Source organism: Sardina pilchardus, chromosome 5, assembly GCF_963854185.1.
Source record: "Sardina pilchardus chromosome 5, fSarPil1.1, whole genome shotgun sequence".
In the NCBI taxonomy this organism is placed as follows: Eukaryota; Metazoa; Chordata; class Actinopteri; order Clupeiformes; family Clupeidae; genus Sardina; species Sardina pilchardus.
In genome coordinates, this window is record NC_084998.1 from 14443732 (window position 1) to 14468083 (window position 24352).

At 45.7% G+C, this 24352-nt stretch overlaps 1 protein-coding gene across 1 annotated transcript; it reads right to left on the reverse strand.

The window, feature by feature from the left end:
• Positions 1–209: 209 nt before the first annotated feature.
• Positions 210–20588, reverse strand: ltn1 (listerin E3 ubiquitin protein ligase 1). The gene is made up of 30 exons (XM_062536585.1): positions 20447–20588; positions 19728–19934; positions 19504–19602; positions 19152–19382; positions 19000–19052; positions 18621–18801; positions 18034–18207; positions 17278–17468; positions 16793–16940; positions 15656–16504; positions 15498–15539; positions 15096–15300; positions 14616–14855; positions 13796–13949; positions 13444–13594; positions 12810–13032; positions 11771–11921; positions 10759–10863; positions 10389–10519; positions 9977–10112; positions 9349–9493; positions 7861–8074; positions 7132–7369; positions 6606–6686; positions 5896–6082; positions 4723–4894; positions 4067–4287; positions 3219–3413; positions 1712–1879; positions 210–1157 (listed from the first exon to the last, which is right to left on the reverse strand). The coding sequence occupies exons 1-30, from the start codon at positions 20486–20488 to the stop codon at positions 1095–1097; spliced, it is 5397 nt and encodes a 1798-aa protein (XP_062392569.1). The 5' UTR covers positions 20489–20588; the 3' UTR covers positions 210–1094.
• Positions 20589–24352: the final 3764 nt, after the last annotated feature.

Here is a 24352-nt window from a genome sequence, read left to right on the forward strand (position 1 = left end):
CCTCCTCCTCCTCCGCTTGGATGCTACATTGAGTCCAAGTCGGAGAGCACAGTAAATATATTAGTAAATAAACCTCATCGAGTCTCTTGAGCACGTCTGGCAGTAATCCCCTCAGAAAGAAAAATAAGCCCAGAAGAGAGGGAGAGAGAGGGGGAGAGAGAGAGAGAGAAAGAGAGAGAGAGAGACAGAGAGACACACTAATAAACAGATAGCATGTTTCCATTTAATAATGCCACGTGTCCAGAAACAATTAACAACAAAAAAAAGAACAATAAAACATTAAATGGTAAAAACTGGGATCTGATCCCATAGTCTCCCAAAAGCTCTTTGCTCTTTGTGTGAAATTCTAGGTTTTTAGGAAATTGCCTCTGGTAATAAAAAAAAAAAAAAATGTGAGACAGCAAGACTTTCTGACATGTCTCTGTAGTCATGGAGCTTATGGGAAAAGAAATAAAAAATAACACTGAACAGTGAGACATGGAAGTGAGTGGCACTATACATCTTTGAGATAAAGCAAGTTTGCATTATGATGATAATCACTTTTATTTGGATTCATGATTGAATTAAAAACGATAACCGGTTACGCAACTATACACACCTCAATTTGTCCATTCAGCATCTGGCTATGAAACAAAACCTTTTCAAATCTTTTTGGGTTTTTTTTACATTTTCTTTGTTCAAGTCAGCATCATGTCGGCACCGTCCTTTCTTAGAATCGCTTGTGAATGCAAAACTGTTGCCATGACGACATCTGAACAAGTTGACAGAGTCGGTTCTGCGCAGCTCTGCTTAGAACTAGCTGACAAGGAACAGAGCCAGCCGTGATCCCTGGTTCCTCCTGAAGAGAGGGAAATAGATGGGCGACCTTGTGAAGACCCCGTGAGGGCCAATGTTCTCTGGTACCTCAAGTCAATTCTTTCTTCTCGTTCTGTCAATCTCTGTTCAAAAGGCATACAGTTCTCCTTCAGGGTCTTCACCATGACAAGGACTAGACAAAGATCTCTCGGCACAGCTGACACGAAGACCAGAGGGTCTCCTTGGTACAGCTGGCATACGGACTAGAAGAATGTCTCTTGGTACAGCTGGCGCAAGGACTAGAAGAAGGTCTCTCGGCACAGTGGGCATGTGGATTTGTTGCTGGAGGTGAACCATTTGTACTGTAGAAAGGAGAGAAGTGGAGAACATATGAGAACACAATTACTGTATGAACGTGAAGCCTGAATGAAGGTTAACAGCTGGCAGAAGCTCACAGATACACTTGTCTCTGAGTAGACCCCATCAAACTGCCTTTCAAGTATGGTAGCCAAAGAATTCAGGAACTCAAAGTGTAAACACACACACACACACACACACACACACACACACACACACACACACACACACACACACACACACACACACACACACACACACACACACACACACACACACACACACACACACACACACACACACACACACACACACACACACACACACACACACACACACACACACACACACACACACACACACACACACTAATAATAATAGTAGCATAGTGCTTAATTTCTCATTTTATGCATTCCTTTTTTAATAAAATCTTCTGCTAATACACAGTTGTCTGCCAACTTAAACATATATTTCCACTCATCCAAACACACAAACACACACATAAAACAGGCATACAGTATTTCCAAACATCAGCAGTGCACCACTGTGTATGACTCACCAGGCAGGCAGAGTGGAACTTCTTCTTGCAGGTGCGGCAGGCTTTCTTTGGCAGCGAGTAGTTGGAGCCGTGGATGACGGAGAAGCAGATCATGCAGTCCTCCACGCCCTCGAAGCGCTTGTCCACGTTGTTCTTCCACAGCGCCAGGCCCTCCATGATGCTCCCGTTCTACAACACGCGCCAGAGAGAAAAGAGCACCACGTCAGTCAATGATTACCATGATCGATGTTTACACCATACTGTTTTTAAGAGGAACTCTACTTGGATAGTCCACCTACGGAGACTTTGTAGATGTTTTCTTGTATTCGTTTAAGAACTGTTAACTGTTAGAACTGACCAATTACTGAACATTACCTTGACAAAACCCAGGACCTAACCCGATCTGTAACCATAAATTGTTGTTTGTAGATAGTCTAGGAGACCATGTTAGTGAAGTGTGGAGCATTTTATTTTTACATATGTTGATTGGTTTTAGCTATTTATTGTGCATTTTCCTATAGCTGTGTATCACTATTCTTGCTAAGTGTCTGATGCCTGTGCAAGGAGACTAGTGTTTCACCTGGTGTTGCATCTCACCTGATGCGGTAGGTAGGTATAGGAGGACAAAGGTGTATGGGCATCTCACCTGGTGCGTTAGGTAGGTATAGGAGGACAAAGGTGTATGGGCATCTCACCTGGTGCGTTAGGTAGGTATAGGAGGACAAAGGTGTATGGGAATCTCACCTGGTGCGTTAGGTAGGTATCCACGATATTCCGCAGCCAACAATGGGGGTCGCCATGACACCGAAAACGGTTTTCTTTTGCCGGCGAAGCTGCATTGTATCTATTTTTACGTGACGGTTGACGGCGCTTAACATATCATAACGCATATAAAAGTAAACTTTTCTATTCTATATCGGTTATATATGATGTAGTATATACATGCTGAGGGCAGAATTGTCAACATTTCGAAAGAAATCTAAGTTGAGGCATAATCTAGTTAGCTACGGAGAACGCACATGTTAACAAAATGAACGGAAGTTGAAAACAGTATCGTAACCATCGCAACGATACATATTTCCGGGTTAAAGCTGCCGTCGGCAAGCCTTCAAAATTCCGAGTTTAAAGTCGGAAAATTCAAACTGATACAACTTTCAGATCCCTCCCCCAACCTCTCCAAGCTCCAAACTGCCCCCCAAACCCCTCCCTCTCTGTAGACGAGATTGTTTACGTGAGCAGCAGAGTAGCAGCGGTTGGATAGCAGCGTGCACAAGCGGTGACTGATAGGTAGCGATTCCTCCCCCCTAACGTGATTGCTTAAACAAAACCGGGAGCGCTCGATTTTTCCGAGCACGATTACAGGCTTGAGAGGGAGCTAGAGAATTCGCGATTTTTCCTAAACAGCCTATTTAATAGTCTACTTCCGGAATCCCATGACAGTTCAAGCTAATATGGCTAAAAAAATGCTGCCAACGGCAGCTTTAAGGAATAAGGTGGATAGGAGGACAAAGGTGTATGGGCATCTCACCTGGTGCGTTAGGTAGGTACTGAGCTGGAGCATCCAGTTCCTCCACTGTTGCACGGCGACCCCGACGCGACGGCCGCTCTCCACGGAGATGGAGCCCAGCGGGTAGTTCTGGGGCAGCTGGATGACCAGCTCGATGAAGATGTCGTCCACCGAGTAGGTGGCGATCACCTCCCGGGTGGTGGTGCGGGCCTTCACCTGGGGGAGCGGCGGGGGGGAGAACACAAGAGTCAGATCAGAGGGTTCTGGCTCACAACTACAAAGGCAAAAATCAGGTCAGCCTTAGGATATACAGAGTCTCTTTTTCTCACACAGACACACACAGACACACACACACAGACACACACACACACACACACACACACACACATTTGACAAGAGACAAGAAAGCTAAAAGAATCAGAGTTAATCCAAATAATGATGGGATCGATGATGAATTTGCAAGCTACGGATCCACTCGATACTAATCTAGATAATAGCGCACCTAAATGCAGGTAATGGCGTCGCTTAGTTCTACACAATGTCCCCGCACACACTCACACAGACACTCCCGACTCCCTAATTCATGCTGGAGATGCAGTGACATGAGACCTGAGTAGTCCCTGCTGAGAGGAGAGAAGAGGAGAGGAGAGGAAAGAGAGAGAGAGAGAGAGAGAGAAGAGAGAAAGGGAAGAAAGAAAGGAAGAGAGAGACAGGGAGAGGGAGAGGGAGAGGGAGGGAGAGCGAGAGAGGAGAGGAGAGACAGAAAGAAAACGAGAGAATGAGGAGAGAGGGAGAAAGAGAAAGAAAGAAAGAAAGAAAGAAAGAAAGAAGGAAAGAGAGAGCGAGAGCCTTAAAGGGGCATGACTGACCGTCATGCTGTCGAAGGTCTGCGTGCTGGCGTGCACGGAGGCGATCTCCTGGGCCGAGAGCACGCTGCTCACGTAGCGGCTGGTGAAGCGGTCCACGGTGCTGACCACGCGCTTCTCCTGGCTGTTCCACCACAGCCGCACCATGGCCGGCAGGTCCTTCAGCGCGCCGTAGTACACCGAGCACGCCAGGTGGGGCACCTCCCACTGCATGGACTCCACCTCTGAGACACGCCACACACACACACACACACACACACACACACACACACACACACACACACACACACACACACACACACACACACACGGAATACATAGATTCAGACAGGTCTGTATGTCAAGGCATCAGTCTAGTATGTATTGTACTTCCACTAAGAAATACTACTATATATTACTATAGTACTATAGTACTACAAAGAGGCACATTTGCGTATTGTTGAACAGTTTGACGTGTGCTGTGAGGTCATTTAAAGGTGTTGCATTTAGTAAATGCTTTTGAAGTATTATTTCTATTCAAAAACATCAATCAAATTCAAATCAAAATAAAGACATACATATGTTTTAGTGTGCATTACATTAGTAAGGAGTGGAGAATGCACTACAATACATATAATATATAACAATACAATATAATTACAAATATCACAAGCACTTACTGCTCACTGAGAGAGATATCGGCTCAGTGAAGAAGGTCTTGTACTCCTTGCTGCTGGCCTCGGTTCCCTGTCCAGGGAGAACCGGGTTCTCGGGCATGAGACGGAACAGGTGAAGCAGCAGCTGATGTAGCGAGCGGCTCTTCTTCAGGTACTGGGAGTACTGGACGCGCAGCTGTGGATCCAGAACACACTCCCCGTCAGCGGTCAAACAATGCCAGCAGGCAAACAATGGCTCTGTTCCAGGAGGTACTGGAAGTGCTGAGCACACAATTGTGATAAAAGACACGGCTCCGAGCGGCCACGATGACTGTTGAAGCCTAGCCCTAGACAGGGTTCCCACCCATTTCCACTGACAACATTTAAAAAACCTTTACACGACTTTTCAATGACCTTGAAAGAAATTTCCATGACTTTTGACGGCCAACATGTAGTACAAATTTGACACATGTCGGGGCCAATTATGAAAAGTGACAAGATTGGATGAAATGTGACTCTGATGATTCAACAACATTCCTTTTCTTTATCTGTTATTATCTAAATACATTTTCACTGCTAAATACAGGAACTAGTTGAACCTGAATTTTAGATTTTATTGGGGCACAGCAGTTCAGTACTGGGGCACCTGACCCACGACTATTACAAAACTTTCAAAGAATTTACTGAATTCCATGAATTTTCCAAGCCTGGAAAATGGGATTTTACAATTTCATGAATTTTCCAGGTTTTCCATGGCTGTGGAAACCCTGCTTAGAGACCACTGTGCGATAAAAAATAAGTCATCATTATCATCATCATCATCACTGTTGCTATATAATTATCATCAGTAGTAGCAGTATGTCATGTATAACAGCAGATGAAAGTATATATAAATTTAAGTGATGAAAGTATATGTGAATAATGAAAGTAAAAAAAAATCACTTACTCTTATATCTTATCTTATACTCAATATACTCTTCCTTTAATACCATCACTATGCAGTAGTTTTAAGAGCAAGTTAACTACTTTTGGCATCAACCCCAAATTCATTTAGATGATATATGCTCATGAATAGGATGGCTAAAAGCAATTAGCATTCCAACTAGGCATCCTGGCTATGCAGTATATACTGTAATTCCGAGGTCTGGAGTGAAACACCCCATGAAAAGCACAATTTTACAGCCTAAAAAGTCTTACGTTGGAGGGAGAGGCCTTGAAGAAGGTCAGGAGGAGCTTCCAGGCCAGCAGGTATCCCAGAATGCAGCAGTGCTCCACGCTGAGCGGCTGCACCACAGCGAACTCGCCCACCTGCACGCCGGCCAGAATGTTCTCCAGCAGCTCCTCCGTGGCCGTCAGGATGCTCATCAGAGCGGCCGGGGGTGACCTATCACACACACACACACACACACACACACACACACACACACACACACACACACACACACACAGACACACACAGACACACACAGAGAGGGAAACCCATGATCTTAATGCAGAAAGACTACATAATTTAATGCGCCTAAGAGTAACTCCGGTGAAAATGGACTTTTTCTGAATGAAAATACATCAAATAAGCCGTAGAGACAGAATTTTCCGTTGATCAAGCACTACAGAGCTAGTACCGGCATAGGCTAGAGGCCAAGATTGCAAACACTTGTAATATAATGTACTGTATTTTCATTCAGAAAAACAATGGTCAATTTTCGCTGGACATTTTTGGACAATATATTGCACTACAAACAATGTTACATGACTATGTTGTTCATAAAACGTTGGTTGGAACGGAAAGGTACAAATACACCTTGATAGAAACTGGAACAGGCAGAGCCCTGTACAGGTGTGTCTCTGAATCAGGTGTGTCTCATGGTCAGCTGCACTATGGGCAGTGTATGGAGTAGCACACTTACAGGCTTGGCTCCTCCCCGTCATCCTCTTCTGACTTGCTGGTGTCAGTTTCAGTGTCACTCTCAGGAAGCTGGGGCATCACTCTGGAGGGAGGAGATGGAAGACGTCACTTCACTACATATGTACACACAGAAGTTTACGTGGGTGTCTGTGTGTGTGTGTGTGTGTGTGTGTGTGTGTGTGTGTGTGTGTGTGTGTGTGTGTGTGTGTGTGTGTGTGTGTGTGAGTGTGAGTGAGAGAGAAAGAGTGCAAAAGAGAAAGAAATAGAGTTTGTGTGTGTGTGTCTGAGAGAGAGAGAGAGTGAGTGAGTGAGTGAGTGAGTGAGTGAGTGAGTGTGCGAGAGAGAGAGACAAGTAATAGTTCTTCTCCATGTAAGTGAATGAGAGTCATTTAAGCTAAGAGTGACACCCGTGACCCACGCTAAAGCTGGTTAACTCTGAAGAAACGTCAATGGGAAAACTGCTTTGTGCCCAAGATGGCCACCCCCCCCCCCTATTATATCAGACGAGCTGTGAGCGCCTCCCTCACTTGTTGAGCATGTGGTAGACGCTGAGCTGCAGCGGCCGCGCCTTGAACAGCAGCAGCGGCGTGAGCGTGTTGAGCAGCGTCTGCTGGACGTCGGGCAGGTTGCTGCGCTGGCCGGCCACCAGCCGCGCCGGCAGCTTGTTGTCCAGCAGCTGCTGCGCGGGGACGTGGGTGAGCGCCTCGCCCACCGCTCGCACCGCCGCCAGCGGGAACAGCGGGTCGTCCGGCTCCCGGAACACGTCTGCCGCGGAACACGCGGAGAGGACAGGACAGACAGGACACAGCAGACACAACAGGGTGGTGTTACTAATAGTTTTCTTTTACTGATAGTTTCTAAAGACAGTTACTGGGAGTCATTCCGAGAAATAGACAAATGAATCACTTCACTGTTGTTTAAGAATAATCTATAAACACCAAGATAATGAAACATGTAGTTTAAACAAAACATGCAACTTGGACAAAAGCTTTTGCTTAAATAAGAGGCTCAGATAAGACTATCTCAATAACTCTTGTTAAATAATTACTGCATAATTAATGCCAGTGAAGCACACCACTTATACTCACTGTTACAACTTACACCAACACCAACTCAAATCCCTAAGCCAAGTGTTATACCAGCACAAGATGTGTGTCTTCACATAACTAAGCAAGTTACTCTTCAAAACCACATTGTTGTGTAATGAATCTGTTGGTTTTTGCTGGAGGCCAGCGTAAAACGTGCTATAGCCCCACCTGGGATTTTGACGAGCAGGGGCAGGAGCAGGCTGTTGATGCCCACGGAGAAGAACTCCTGCCACTCAGTACACAGCTCTGGGGGCAGCTCCTCCTCCACACCAGGAGGGGGCGCTGTGAAGAACTCAGTGAGTCGCACGATCAGCTCACACGTCTCGCATACAAACAGCTGGACCCAGGGGTTCCAGAACACAGCGGTGTTCTCACTGGCTGTCTGAGGGGGGGACACATGAAGCACAAGGCAAGGCAATGACCATCGATCTTCTCTATGTCCTCCAAATACTAATATCAACATTTCAGACAGACACACAATCTTTCAAGTATCTAGGCGGGACTAAAAGTCAATAGGTGCTTCTCAACAAGCCTCCTCGATCCTCGAGGGGCGTTCCCACTGATCTATAACTAACACTGGATAGACTATCCCATTGTTTTTGCCCCATCATTCTTTATGTCGATCAGTGAGGATCGAGGCCCGAGGAGCGAGGGAGGACGTATAAAAGCCCAAATGAGAGGCACCCAGTGAGATGATTCCGGTTACTTTGCAGTCCTTTTTAATGGCAGAAACAAGATGCAGTCATGTTGTGTATTAGTTGTAAGTCTTGTAGAAAGTCTTGGAGAAAGTCTTGGAGTGTGTGTGTGTTCAGAACCATATATGTGTGATATTTATATTTGCTCATTTACTCTTTTGGTCCTGACTGTGAACAAGTGGTCTTGTTTGTGAGCAAGATATTCGTGGAAATGTACGAATAGACAGATATTGAGATGATGATTTGCATCTAGCATCTGTGAGATGTCTTTCTATGAGGAGTTTGGAGATTCAAGCTGTTTCTGTTGAGCTAGTGCGCGCGGGCCCGAGAAGGAGCTGTCATTCTCGCTGGAGAAGGCTGGCGCCTCCTCAATAATTGAGAGGGTTCAGATCAGACCAGAAGGCATTTGGGATACAACCTTGTGCGGTATAATGCTGGCTGATGTGTTTGTGGAGTGAGTGACCTACCACAAATGGAGAGGTTATCTGTCAAAACTACATAAGAAGTGTAACATTGTATTGGTAGACTGTGTCTGTTAGCCACACGACGTAGGTCTCCGGTACCGAGAATAAAGCTCTCTGAGAATTCTGACTGACTGCTGACTTCTGCATGAGACTCTTTGAACAAATCCTGAAGTTTTGTACCACAGTCTTGGTGAGTAGTTATTCATAATACAAGCAGATTTAATATGTTTAGGAAAATGACAGACAACAGATGTCAGTCTCACCTAGATGTGAGCGTAATATCCTTATATCCCTTCCTATCATTTTATGACATTAGGAACTGCACTCATAACACACCATTAAATCAACAAGACCACTTCAAAGCATATACTCTGCCCAACTAGTCTGAATCTACAAGGCCACACACACACACACACACACACACACAGAGACACACACACAGACACACACAAACACACACACACAGATCATTGCTGTGACCTAAGATGACTGCGTACCTCTAACCAGGCGAGCACGGAGCAGAGCAGGAAGTCCCACTGCGCCTCCCGGAGGATGGTGGGGGAATGACTCATCAGCCAGGAGAGAAAATGCATCATCTCCACCGTCAAAGACAGATCTTCAGCAGACACTTTGCCCAGGTCACTAAGAGAACCGTCAGACTTGTTAGATCAACAGCATTCCATATGAACGTTTACATATTTCACAAAATGAGATTAGACTGCAATGAATGCAGAATGCAAAGAAACAGTGCACAGAACATATGCACGCATCAGGTATAGTTGGGATGAAAATGCCTCTTATCCAGATGTTCATACAAGCAGAGCTCGAAATTAAAATGTGACAGTGTCACAGATGTTTGCTAAACATGTACTAAATGATAACTTTGTGTCTGAAATCTATCTGCCAAATTCATAATTTACCAGACATTTGCTTGTGCCTGGTGCTAATTTCTACCCCTGCAAGCAGCCATTGTACACAGCTGTGGTGCTGCTCTGACCTGTTGAAGAGGAACCAGTCCTCTTTACTGACCTGTTGAAGAGGAACCAGTCGTCTTTACTGACCTGTTGAAGAGGAACCAGTCCTCTGTACTGACCTGTTGAAGAGGAACCAGTCGTCTTTACTGACCTGTTGAAGAGGAACCAGTCCTCTTTAGCGTTGCGCCACTCCATCATGGTGGCCAGGGCGGCCTGCAGCACCTCGTTCTCCACAGGGGTGTCCGCCCTGAGGCAGCAGTGCAGGACTGCGATGCTCGCCGACACATCTGGAGGAACCGGAACAACATTAATGTTTCATCGCTGAACAGATGCTGTTATTATTCTAATTGGACAGGATACTGGTCATTAATATGCGCGGTCCCTCCAGAGTTCAAACCCAGGCGTTTGGCATTGTTAGCAACAAACTCTACCAGTACAGCTCCAGTGATACTCACATTTATTGGAATTCAAATGAGATTCCATCATTTTATTTCATCATTTTCAGTTGCATAACTGTACCTACGGGTTTGTGTTCGTAAGCTCTATAATAAAGAAATGCTTACTGTGGCTGCTGTCCTGCCAATTGAGCAGTTCAGCGATGGACAGAGCGGTCAGAGACTCTCTCTCGTCCCTGGACAGGGATGGACACAAGACCTGCAGCGTGTTCACGCTCTTCTCTGTGAGAGGGAAAAAGCTGCAAAAACACAGACACAGAAGCCTGCTCTTCAGCGTGCACGATCCAAGTGTACAGTAATGATTCTTGTGCGAGGATGCAAGATAAACAAGGCATATTCAGCATATTTAGAACAAGAGTCTAATCCAATGTAATTAGCTGTAATGATGCTTATCAAACAAATCAAACACCCAAATGCTGAGACTTTGTTTAATTAGTCTATTTATGTTTTTATTCACTCGTAATGAGTGCTCATTTACCACTCCACATTCCCATAGAGGCTCCGGATGTCAGCAGGAGTCGCATCTCCAGTCTGTATGTAGCTAGAGAGAGTCAAAGCCCACAGGGAACCTTCAGTCAGAGACCTGGAGGAGAGGAGAGGAGAGGAGAGGAGAGGAGAGGAGGGCAGAGGAGAGGAGAGCAGAGAAGAGCAGATGAAAGGAAGAGGAAGAGGAAGAGGAGGAAAGACAAAAGAAGAGAAAGGAGAAGGGTTTTGGGTCACTGTCTGACATACTCTAATACATCTTGTGGATAAAAGACATGTAGTAATGACACAAATGAGATATTTTAAACTAGCGATTTGGGATGATAGATTTGGGATTGGAATTGGATTCTATTTCAAGAATTTAATTGAGGTGTTTCCCTATGGGGTATGCCCCTCCAAGAGGCCTTCTCAAGCCTCTGCTACAACAGCCAGGGCTGACTGAAAATCATGGTTTACACAGCATATCCAAATGCGATAAATGCAATAAAGCTCTACACATATTCCCAAGGGTATGGGTATCTTGACATCAAGAGGCATAGGCAAAATTAGCCTGAAAGTCAGCCTGAGTTTACCCCACCCAGAACATTTGGTCTGTTGTCGCTCCATTGAGAGGTCTATATGTCTGGTTAGGGTGCGTTTCGGGCCAATCAAATCATTTGGGTGGGCTCTAGATGATGGACAGATGAGCTACAGTGAGGCAGTCATCCACACCACCTGAATGGACTTGAGTTGGTTTCGTTTACAACTAAATTACTGCAGTTGGAGAAGAAAGAGGAGTAGATATATCCTGTTTAGATCTATTGTGTCCTACACAAGATATTGACAGTGCAATTAAGGCATTTTACATCCTCAAAATGTGGGGGTGGGGTAAATTTAGTCTGCAACACGCCCCATAATCTAATCCAAATGGTGTACTATCAGACTCATCTTTATCAAAGACAGAAATGATAGTTAACTAGGCAACAGTCACAAAACTTAAGCAAATGAACAAACAGTAATGAGTTTACCTTGTGAACAGTGTCTGTAATAGATGAGGGCTTATTTTGTGTACTCTAGTGATGAGGTCCCACTCTTGGAGCATTTTGTGGAAGTCCGAAACAACGGAAGGAGAGTATTCCATCTCGGAACACCACTGGAAGGCATACAGGATTTCGGCAACTGGTGACAAGACACAGCAGAGATGCGGTTTCTGAGAAATGAACAAACTCAACATGCAGCCGAAAGAGACACCTTGTGCCCTATCGTGCAACCGGCGCAAAGCGAATTCTTAGGTCTTGTGCGCAAGCAGATTCCTTAAAATGCACCGCTGACTACCAAAATACCAATGCGCGGTTTCTTGCGCAGCCTGCTGCTAAAGGGAGTGACAGATGTCATTCTCATTGGTTTAAAGGATGTTACGCCCAAAACACACCCATGACTAATTAAGAAACATAAGAACAACCCTGTTTTGTACCCGGTGTCCAGTGTTTGGTCACAAAATCATGACATTAAGTTAGTGAATATGGACTGGGCACACCTTCAATGTCTATAAACTTTGAGCCTCTGACCATCCGTTTCTGATCGCTAAGATCGCTAAGAGCCCCTTGTCTCATTTCATCTCACTCCAAGTAAACAGATGACTCAGATCATTGCAGAATTATCATGCATCTGTCTGAAGGTCCCTAATAGCCCTAAGCACAGAGTGAGAGATGAAAATAATACAAATGAATACACAAGCACACAGCTACTCAGAATTCAGTGGCATTACCAAGAGAAGTAATGCACTGAATACCACCAACCGATTTAGGAGGAATCAATTCGGAGATTAAGCAGTACAAGCTTCACACGGCTAGAGGCTAATGGTTTAAAAACCTCACCTTTTAAAAGTGCATCTATCTAATAGTCATAAATATTTATTTCTGTTGTTTTTTTTGTTTTGATTTTTAATTGTACTATTATTCTATGTTCTAGGTCACTTTGGGTAAAGGCTTCTCCTGAGAGACCATAACTAAAAGCATGATAGGAGTGCTGCTCTGTCTGTCTGTATGCATTGATGCCATGACTCACCCGTGTGTTTGAGCAGCGGCAGTTCCAGAGCGCTGGCGGGGTCCTGGGCATCGTCGCCCTCCTCGCCGGTGGCCTCGGCGGCCGTGCAGATGACCTGTCCCAGCAGGGCGGAGGCGCAGAGGTGCGCGGGGAGGCGGGCGGACGTGCGGAACTTCCAGGCGTCCATGCAGGGGTAGGCGCACGACGCCCGCAGCCTCCCAGAGAGGAGAGGACTCTTCACCCACTGAGGAAGGGAGACAGGATCACATGGGAACAGATACATAAGGCTGTGTTTGGGTCTCATCAACAGCAGCTCATTCGTTAGCATATCATTTGTGTGATATTTTATAAGCTGCACATTGCAAAATGTATCTTAAAATGTAAACGTTTCAAGCTCATTAGTCAGAGATGGAAAACTCCAGCTTCAGAAAATAAAGATCCAATCATGCATTGGTTCTACCTGTGCACTTGACACAGGTGATCTCATCAATTAGCTGCTCAACCTGTTTGAATGGTTGGCACAGATATGTGGTAGGACTTTAACTTTCTGAAGCTGGACTTTTCCACCTCTGTTATTAGTGCAGTTATGTCAAGTTTGGTTACAAGTTGGCGTCAGAAAGTGAAACAGGTGAGGGCGCAAGGCAAGGCTACACACCTGTGGAGGCAGGGCCTGCCTGGTCTTCCTCCACTCCTCCTCAGACAGGCTCAGGCTGTGGATGAACTGGGACAGCAGCCGGCGTCCACTCTGCTGGGCCGAACACAGGCTCTGCACCAGACTCTGGACCGCCTGCACCAGAACCTGGAGACTGGAGAACAGAGAGAACACACACAAGGCCTTAAGGAACCTGAGGGGTTCTAGAGGGGTTCATTCTCTGATACACGCTTTGCTGGACACCCATGATGTAGCCGTGGGGAACAATGTCCAAAGAGTTCACAACGATAGGACTGGACATTCCACAGGGGAGGACACAACATCCACAGAAACACCAGCTGAGGCAAATCCTGACCTTTTGACCCCCAGCGAGGAGCTGATGAGTTGGGTCTTCACCCACAGGGCCACACTCTGCAGGAAGGAGCCCTCCACCACCTTCGACTCCAGCAGGTTCACCAGAGAGCCAACGCCAGCAAAGCAAGCATGCTTCAGCTTCTGGAGAAGGGTGTCTGAGGATCACAAATCAACAAAGAGAATTAGACATATTGACAATGAGTTTAATATAAAATATGTATCATATTATATATTAACACTAATCACTAAAAATGTTACCTTGAACCTGTCAGCCAAAAATCCCTGCGATTAAAATGCCTCATTTTTGCCTTTACATTTGTAACTAGGTGGCGCTATACCTCAAATGAGTTGTTATGTGATGTGTTGACATGGCCGCTGGAGCCCAACATACAAACATAATACAGACATCCTGGGCCCTACAGTTCTCGAGATATTCACAGAAAACTGTGTCTGGCCATCTACAGGCCGATTGGTGTACAGTCACTAAATGTACACATGTATTAACTTATTTAATGTCTGACCCCCATGAACAGAAATCCACAGAACTTGGCATGAATTCAGAGGGTGTCATGATGATTTTACTCATCAAATTCACCGGGGGAAAAAAAAAACATCCGGGGAAAAAAAAAAAAAAAAACTCTGATTAAACCTGTATGACCGCTGTTCATGGTAATATCACATAAATATATGCTCAGGGTAAAGAGTTAATAGATGGCACATATCTGTGCTAAAATGCTTAAATGTGGCTAATGAAATGAACAGTGCTCGCATTAGGTCATGCTAATCCGAGCTCTGCGTAGTGCGCTGCCTAATATGTCTACCTGAGAGACAGGTGATGCTCTGGTCCTGGGCGCACAGCTGGAAGACGGTGAGCAGGAGCTCCTCGGCCGAGGCCAGCAGGAGGCAGCCCTTCACCGACGAGAAGAAGTTGGCCGCCACGTCCGAGATGAACGACACCAGCGGCTCCATGTTGCCCGCGTCCGACATGCCTTTGGCCTCGGACAGCGTGGCATGGAGCTTATCGATGATCTTCTCGACGTACTCCTTCCCTATGAGCGTCTCTGTTGACAAACCAGCAAATCAATCAACACAAAGACATTGACTTGATGTCAAGAGTAATTCCCCAATACTCTATGATAAATTAACAAAAAGAATGTGAATGAAGGTACTTGGAAGGATAACAAATAGTGTGAGAAAATCAGGGAAATGCTATATCTCTTTAAGAAAAAAAAAAAACACCCCTGAAAACACTGACTGCAAAACAACATCTGGATGACATCTGGACCAGCTCTGGCACCTACCGTTGTTGTGCTGATGAGACAGCACCAGGCTGATGAGGGCCCAGCTGTGAGTATGTGAGGAGGAGGAAGAGGAGGAGAAGGAAGAGGAGGATCCACGCAGACCCCGCGCACACAGCACTGCGGCCAGACCCATCAGACACTCGCCCAGCACCGAGCCCTTCAGCCAGCCGCGGTGCTCCTCAATACACGCAGCATCGGCAGACGCCTGGACATGGGAGACGAGAGCGAGAGTGGGAGAGAGAAAGAGAGCGAGAAATATAAATAGGAGGAAGGGGCAGATGTTATATTTTTTATCCCTTTTAATCTATCAGATGACGAGACTCTACTCAAAATCAAAGTTTTCCAAAAACCTATTTTATTCAGAATAAATGAGAGCGTGATTTGATTATAAGCCTTCTCCACCTTCTGGATGATCTGTAGGAGGACTCCCCACTCCAGGTTCATCTGCAAACACAAATACGAATGCAGGAAATGAGAGTGCAGAATAACACCAAAAATCATATGATATCAATATAACCCAAGACAAGCCCATGACTGTCATAAAAGGTCCCGGTCAGTACCGTGGTGATGTGGTTGAGGATGCGCGTCTTCTCCTCTCTGGAGCTGCAGCAGTGCAGGGCGCTGAACACCATGTCCACCAGGAAGTCCGTGTCCTTCCTGCCCTCCTGCTTCAGCCAGTCCACCACCCTGAGCAGGAGGAAGCGCACGGCGGGGTTGCCGGCCAGCTCCGCGTCCCCCAGCCCCAGGTCCTTCCCCTCGGCCTCGTCCGCCTCGGCCGCCTCGCCCGGCTGCAGCAGCAGCACCTGGAAGACCTGCCGCGTGGGGAAGGCGCCCAGCAGCATGGACAGGAAGTGGAGGTGGCGCTCGGAGCCGCGCTCCGTCACGTGCACCATGTTCACCTCCGCCAGCTGGCACACCAGCTCCACCAGGTGCCCGCTGGTCCTCTGCGGGGGCGGCCCGGACGACTCCTGCCCGCCTGCGGCCTCCTTCGGCTGGGGCTCCTGGGGCTGAGCCTCGTGGGGGACCTCATCCGCCTCTCCTCCCTCACCGGGCTCTTTGGCGTCCAGGCCGGCGAAGGAGATCTTGACGGACTTCTTCTTCCGCTTGACCTGCCTCCAGGAGCCGGACTCGGGGTTCTGGGTGACCCGGAGCAGGGCGGCGATGCCCTCCAGCGCCTCGCGGTCGGGCTCCTCGCTGTCCACGTGCCGCAGGCACAGGCGCCCCACGCCGTCCCAGTAGTCCGACAGTGCCCGCCGGAAGGTGGCCTCGGTGCCTGCTGCCGGGTCGTCGGTGGCGCACGCGGGCGCGGCCCTCTTCTCCCAGGAAAGCAGCATGTCGGCCGCCAGAGGGAACAGGGGGCCGGTCTGGAGGGACCTGCTCTCCAGGGCCCTGTCCATCAGTGGCAGCAGCTGCACCCAGAACACAGGCAACTGTCAAAGCAAGCTCTACCTGACTGACTAACTGTGTGTGTGTGTGTGTGACAGAGAGAGGGAGGGAAAGAGAGAGAGAGAAAGAAAGAAAGAAAGACGAGAAAAGAAAAGAAAGCAAGGAGACCTAACTGCTCCCTTTTCCATATCATCCATCCATATGATCATCCCAACATCATCAACCCATATTAAAAGCATACTGAATGTCAAGTGATCAAGTAATGTGAAAGTAATCAGAAAGTTTGGGCCGTGTGCTGCGCGTGCTCTGACCTGGTCGGCGATGACCATGCTCTGGACGCGCTTCTGCTCCTGCTCCTCCCCGGCGTGCTGCACCAGGCAGTAGCGCAGGCACTCCACCGTGGCCACAATGATGGCCGCGCTCTCCGACGGACTGGACAGGGCACGCTCGCTAGAGAGGCTGAGACAGACATAGACGCAGATGCAGCGTTACACACTGCACACTGGACTATGGTTTTCTACCAATGCATATAATGTTCACACATTTCAATGTAAAAAACAACCGTCATACATTTGCTTTAGCTTTGTTTGTGAACTGTTGACAGATAGGAGTTTGTCAGGAAATGTATCCTTGACTTAGGTCTTGTTACCTTTCTCCTTGTCCAACTTAATCGTGGAATTTAGAATAAGGAGATGAATATCTTCCCAAAGGAAGTCCCTTTGCATAGCTGACACTTCTAAGTCAGGTCACACCGCAGAATGATGATTAATTGTCTACTCTGGCCGCCCACGCCTACCCAAGGATGATGTTTGTGAAGAGGGTGGTGTAGAAGTCCAGGGCGGGGGTGGTGATCTCCTCGGGCAGCTTGCTGATGAAGGGCAGCAGGTTGGGGTGCAGGGCGGTGGCCAGGCCTTTGCCCCCCTCCTTCAGCAGCGCCCACAGCTTGGGCAGCACCCCTTTCCTGGCATTCACGTGGCTCCAGCAGTCCTGTAACAGCCAGAGAGCAGGGCTCAAAGCAAAGCAACATTTTGGGGGGCTTGAATTCCTAACATTTTGAAGCCAATATGACAATCTTCTTTCTTTTTTTTTTTTTTCTTCCTACGCGGCCTGGTACAAGCCTGAAATTCCGGCACGGTGCCTGAGACCTTTAAAAGCCCAGACAAAAAGCCAGGAAATCCATCACATAAATCCACAGAACTAGTCTGATGCAGCAACAATACTGTTTCCCAGCATTGGCCTGACACAGCCAGGGAGAAGCTACAAATAATACCACAGCACTGCAGTCTGGCACTAGCAAAAGGCAGCAGCTGAGTTTGCTGAGGGATATAGTCTGGAAATATTCCACTGAGACGAGCCTCGAGTCCCAGACTTTCTCTCTGTCCAAACAATGATCTCACTATCATGCAAATCAATGTTTAATCAGAAGTGAGAATAATATTTTGGTCCATGCACTTTGTTCAAATTAGGGCCCGCTGTGTTAGCATATTAAGTCTAGGCTCACTCCACAGATAGACAGACAGACTGACTGACCGATAGACACAGGCACACTTACGGTGATGCCGGACACCACGTGCAGCACGGCGGCCCAGAGAGCGGGCAGCACCACGGGGTCAGTGTCGTCGATGCTCAGGAGCACGGAGGAGCAGACGCGCGGGCTCTCCGTCTGGACCAGCTGGGGGACCAGCTCACACAGGCACGCCACCACCTCAAAGAATGCCCCTCGCACCTAGACACACACACACACACACACACACACACACACACACACACACACACACACACACCAAAGCTTAATTGGTTCCTTTCTTAGTTACTTAAGAAGAGAAGAATGGAAATAGGCCTTGTTCCATCACGTTCAAAAAGTCTTGCTTTGTTATGGCAATCCCAATACCAATGATATATAGACTGGCTGACTATTTAAGAAAAACGCCATTATAGATGCTAAAGAAGGAGATCCTGAAATGCTTAATTTACTTCTTCCTTTTTTAACACAGAACTAAGCATCACTCTTCAGTTAGAATGCCAGTGTGTCTATACAAAAAGCGGAAGATACCAGAAGAGCACAGTTTATATGGCTTAATGTCTATATGTCTGTGTATGTGTCTAGTCTGCTTTCATTGGTTACACTCAGTGGCTCACCTGAGGGGTCTTGTGTTTGCTGTACTTCCAGAACTTCCCCTGGGCCAGGAGCTGGGTGAGCCGCTCCCCGAGGGCGTCGCGGTCCTCCTGGGACAGCTGTGTGAGGAGCCTCTTCAGCGCCAGCAGCGAGCTGGTCAGCAGGCGCATGTACTTGGCCTCCCGCTCCTCCTCAGGCACGTTCCTGAGCAAACCCCCCCCAGAACGGTTACATGGACCCTACCACCGCCAACTGTTCCTCAAACCAGTGAGGAGATGATGATGATGATGCATTGTTATAACATTATCAAAAAATTTATATATTTTTATTTTTAGTTTATGCTATATTACATCAGTGACTTGTATTGATGGAGAGCAAGAGTGTGGACAGTGAACAACTTACTGTGGATCGCTTAGAGTGTCTGCCGTTTCTTTCAACAGGTTTTCCTGAAGTACCTACGCATCAACACAGAATAAATGGCAAAGCGTCACGTAAAAGGAAGCACATCAGAAGTGTTTCTACTTCTCATCCGAAGCAAAAGAGCGCGGACTTACGGAGAGAACTTCGTCCTTGCAGAAGCTGAGGGCCTCGGGCTGCTTGTTGAGGGGGAACGCCGCCTGGAACGCCACGCTGGCGGCCGAGGAGGCCGGGGTGTACGTGTCACACTGGGCGATCAGCCAGTGACCCATGATGCTCTTCAGGTACGGGGCGAGGTTCCTCTTCACCTTGAGAATGAGCTGCTCGAACGCCAGCTGCGTGGCCTCACGCACACGTCTGTCATGGTCCTGGGAGTGGAAGGAGGACATTTTGTTTTAACAACCCAGGGCATGTTCACAACCTAATGACTGTCTCCCAGCAGTGTGGCTGAAAGTGTGGCTACAGCCAGGAGAAGGCTGGACTGCTTACCACTGATATCTTGCAGTATATTCGTGGCCAGTACGGAAGCACTCCTTTGACCACATCTGCTTCTCTTTCTTGACACATGGCGCCAAATTCCTGTACAGCCTTAAAAAGAACAAATTGCTCTAGTTAAGAGGGTATTAAATATGTTACAAAGCAGTTATTATAGTTATGAAGTACTCATGCTGTTTTAAGACTCAAAACTAGCCTGTGCATAAGTCGGTGCTTACCTTTAACTTTGTGACAACATCTCTTTTTGACAGCTTTCGTAAAACCAAACGGAAGTCTCCATCAACAAGGCTGTCTATGTCCTCAGCACCATGGACAGCTGGAACATAACCAGGGTCGTTCGATGTTGAGACTCCGAAACCAACAAATCCTGGAACTAGCCCGCCCTCCCGCGCCAGGAGTTCAGCGGCGCGGCCACTACTGGACGGCTGCAAGGGGAGGAAAATGTTCAGTAATCAGTGGACAGGGAGTCATGTCGATGATTGTGCTAGGTGGCAAGCCCTACACCAATTTAAGATCTTTCCCACAGTCCCCACAATGAATCAGTTCCAATTACAACATGAACACAACCTCAGTAAGTGAGGTCAGCGATCACCAAAGTTAGATAAATAAAGTTTAAACTGGAGGAGCTGTGAAAAAGAGGAGTCTGGGGATGTCAAAGGAAAGCTTTGCCAAACTGGCATAACCTTATGGTTATTTTTCACATGTAACATGACAAGACAAGACATTATAGGGTGTCACTCCCAGGACAACCTACTAGATAGATTAACAGGGGGAAACTGAAAGACCACACAAGTTATTTAACTACCTAGCGAGCTAGCAACTTCTGGTGAGCCGATACACTGCTAACGTTAGTTAACGTTGCTCACGTTAGCTTAGCTGAGTTTGTTATTATACAACAGAGCAGTCCCTTGAGGCAACATATATCCACCGATCTTACCCGGACGTTTCCTTTTGTCCTCTGCTTATTCTTCCCTCCCATTGTTCCCTTTGTAATCTGCGCGAATAAAATGTATAGGATATCTGTGTTTAGAGGAAGGTAACTTGTCCATAAAGTCGCATGGACTATCTTAAAGAGCGCGTCATTGACACTCGCCACGGAAGTACGTTGAACCGGAAGCTGATACGTACCAACATTACGTAATCACGACTCGGCAAAAGTCTTTCTTCTTTATTAATAATAATTGTATGGAAATTGAATTCAGTATAATCTTATATTTTAGAACAACTAGCCTATATTTCTCTATAGAATAACAATCAATGTTTAGGCATTATTTTTATTTTAATTTTCCAAGTTTTCAGAGATGGCTCTAGTTGAGAACTCTGTTCTAAGAACATCAATGATTATGACTTATTCAGAATGAAAGTAGGCCTAAATGTTCCAGTTGACAGTTTTACAGTCTGATCAGGATGGGCAGGTATGTTATCATGACAAACCCTGTGAGACAAAATAAATATGATTAGGCCTACTTACAACAACTGTTGTAAAAGTAAAGGATAAAAAAAAATCTAATGCAGCTACTTTTTTTTGTTAATCTATTCATCATTCATGTCTGTTTCCAGGTGAGCCACATGATAGTTCACTTACACAAAGAATACCCAGGATTTTAAGCATATAGGCAGCCACACGTTCAGATGGCACACAAGGTGAGACCATATGAATACAGAGGGAAAATTACTCATAATGTTTAATTTTTTATTCTGATCATTTATGAGTGCCACAGTTGGCCTAATACAACTGGGAAGTTAACATCAACAACATTTACCATAATAACTCAACTCCTGATTCTCCAGGGTGAAGTGGCAGCAGTTCCCTCTTCTGCAGAGACCGATATGTCAACGAATTCTATAATGCAGTACATCATGCACACACATGATATGTACGATGAGCTCTGTGAAAACAACCTCCGTGGAAGAGCAAAAACTCTGTCAGAGGAGACTCAGGCCAAACTCAAAGAGCTGGCTGACCTGAAAACGTTGGTGTTCTCTTGCAATACTATAGCCTATTAAATCCACTAGGAGCATTAATTATTCCTTACAACCACTGATGGCCTTTTCTGGCTTTAGAGAATATGAGCTGAGAGGGGAGACACATAAAGCATCACTCATCCAAATGGAGGCTGATGAACTTAAGGCCAAATGCAAGTTGGAGCAGGTGACTATCACATCCCTAACCTTTTTATCCCCCACTACGTTTTGCCGCACATCTTTAGTTATACTATGTTAGCAAATGTTTTTATACTGAAGTTACAAATGACCAGGCCATGAGAATTAATTGACATTTGTAACTAGACTGGACATCTCTAAGGGTCCTAATTTAAATGGTGACCTCTTTAGGCAGAATCCATTGTAACAAGTGCAAACACTGACAAACAATGGAGGATCAACAGTCCTCCCATTTAGTTTATGCACAAGACACTTGCTCATTGTGCACTTTGCCCATTGGGCCCTGTATATGTTTTGGTTTGTCTGTTTGTTTGTTTTAGGATGAAATTGAGGTGTGTTTAGGGGGTCTTCAGTTGTCCAGGAACAAAAGGAAGATTATACTTCAGTGGAAGAATGGAGGTGAGGACATCAACAGATCACCCAACCCTTTTATTTTTAAAAACTCAACTGCTGAGGTAAAATTAGATAAAGTTATTCATATTTCACTGTTATTTAGTTATAACAATGACCTCTCAGTTATAGTGTCCACATTTATCAGATTTGCATGTTGGTGGGAAACCTGACATACAGTGTTAGAATCAGCACTATTGCTGCCTATGTGAACAATAATTAAAATGGTTACACAGTAGTGCTGTCAACCAAAAAGAACAAGAAGAAGCACTGACTTAACTTGTTTAACAATCTCAATTAATGGATGGGAACTATAGCAGTTGTAGCAGTTGAGAAGGCAACGCCTCAGATGTTGATCAAGGTCTTTATTTTCCTATCTTATTTTTTTTTTTTTTTTTTTTTCATGAAACATGTTTTCCACCATTGCTAAATACTGACAAGACCAAAGTGCCTGCTGTGGAAAAGCCTCTCCTAAGGCTCCACAAGCAGTCTTGGGATAGTCATGCAATTGAACCCACCTTCATGAAGAGCTCCATGAAACAAGAACATGATGCTATGGAAAGAGATGAGAGGCAGGGGAAGGCTTTAACCTTCAACAAGCAACCTAGCCAAAAGCCACTGCAAAAGGGAAAAGCCACCACGGATTCTCCTCATCATCCATATGAAAAAGGAAAGATGGTTGTCTCTGCTGTTCTGGAGATCTGGAAGGCCTGTGAACTTGGACAGAGTCCAAAGGATCTGGCTAAACTACCAGCCCCCAGCCCCTCTGAACATTATTTGGAAATCCATGGACAGCATCTTAACACCAGATATAAATATGACTATCTCAAGGTAAGGCAACTGTCTGTGAGCCTTTCAAAAACAAAAACAACTTACCTAAACATATATTGGTGATGACCATACTTTCTTTTTTTTTATTTAGCATGTCTTTAATTTTACATGGGAAACGCTTCAGAGGGTTTATCCAAAGCCAGAATTACAGTCTGCTCGAAGTCAGACAGGGTCTAACAGATGCAAGGACAAAATCATCAAGCACGTCTTAAAGCTGTGTGGACTGCATAAGAATAATAAGCAAAATCAAAAGATTCAGGAACATTTAGTAAGTATGGTTGATGTAATGAAATAAAAAAAAGAACACTGGATATGATTTTATCTTTATTGTTTCTACTTTATAATATTATATTGAAAGGAAAAAGGTGAATGGTCGATGTTTTGAAAAACTCTAGGATGAACAACATTATTTGTCTCTGAGGGTGGCTGAGGAGGTCTTTCAGAGCTTGATGAGGAAATCGGAGAAGAGTCTGAGCAAGTTGTTTAAAGATGTTTAAAGATCAGCCAATAAGTCAATAAATCTATATTGACTCATCAGTTGTCTTCTTTCTTCTTCTACACATTGCCCCTAGCATAGCTAGCATCATCAACTTCCAGAATTTTTGGTCAACGATTCCCGGGACACTAAAACACTGGCACACATGAACTTGGTAGGCATGTAGCCCCACTAGTCTTTTAAAAATCGTTTGGTCCCTGGCTGGGCCCACCAAAATCCAAAAAAAAAAAGTTTTTTCCTAAATGACTACCTGTACCATGGCACCAAGGATGATAAAAATGTTTATGTTGTGTTGGTCTCAAGGGCCCGCATAAACATAGCCCATAAACACTCTCGTTTGTGATTTGCACCCCCGGTAAAAAAAATAAAATGCAAAATTATACTGCTTTATACTGCCCCTTCAGTTGAGATATTTTGAACTGTGGATGCGTAACCTGACTTCCTCTGGAGTAGGCTATGCCAAGTTTAGTGGATGTCTGTCCATAGGGGGTCTTACAATAAATGTAGGCTATTTATGTGCACATTTTGTGACTGCACCCATCGGCCTGTAGATGGTGTGGAGTAGGCCTAGGTGGGTGATAAGAGTTGATGTTGAAATGTAGGCCTACTTTCTGCTGAGATAAACTCATGGGTAAACCCACTGATCTGTTGGCGATTGGATTTCGTACATCTAACCTGCACATCTACTCTCCTGCTTCCTGTCCACTTTTGCTGGGTCCAATCACAAACTTATCCAGAAGGCGTGCCTGGATCGTTGGTCTGATTGGTTGACTATCCAAATGCGTATGATGCATGATCACGCCTCTTGTGCAGTAGGCTAGAAATAAATCGCTGACTCCCCAGACGTTCAATTAAGAGATTGAATTAAGATAGCCAGACTAATAAACACATGTTTTTTTTTAATAATAATTAAAAAAAAAATCTTTTTTTTTCTCACAAAGGGAGATTAATATTAAAGAAGAA

What these genes read in the sequence shown, in the direction of transcription:
- ltn1 (XM_062536585.1), bottom strand. Translation starts at nt 20,488, where the DNA reads ATGGGAGGGAAGAATAAGCAGAGGACAAAAGGAAACGTCCGG. An exon ending in GCAAACACAAGACCCCTCAG is followed by an intron (nt 18,208 to 18,620) that starts GTGAGCCACTGA and finishes GTGTGTGTCTAG; the next exon opens with GTGCGAGGGGCATTCTTTGA. An exon ending in TTGGCAGGACAGCAGCCACA is followed by an intron (nt 10,113 to 10,388) that starts GTAAGCATTTCT and finishes CGGTTCCTCCAG; the next exon opens with ATGTGTCGGCGAGCATCGCA.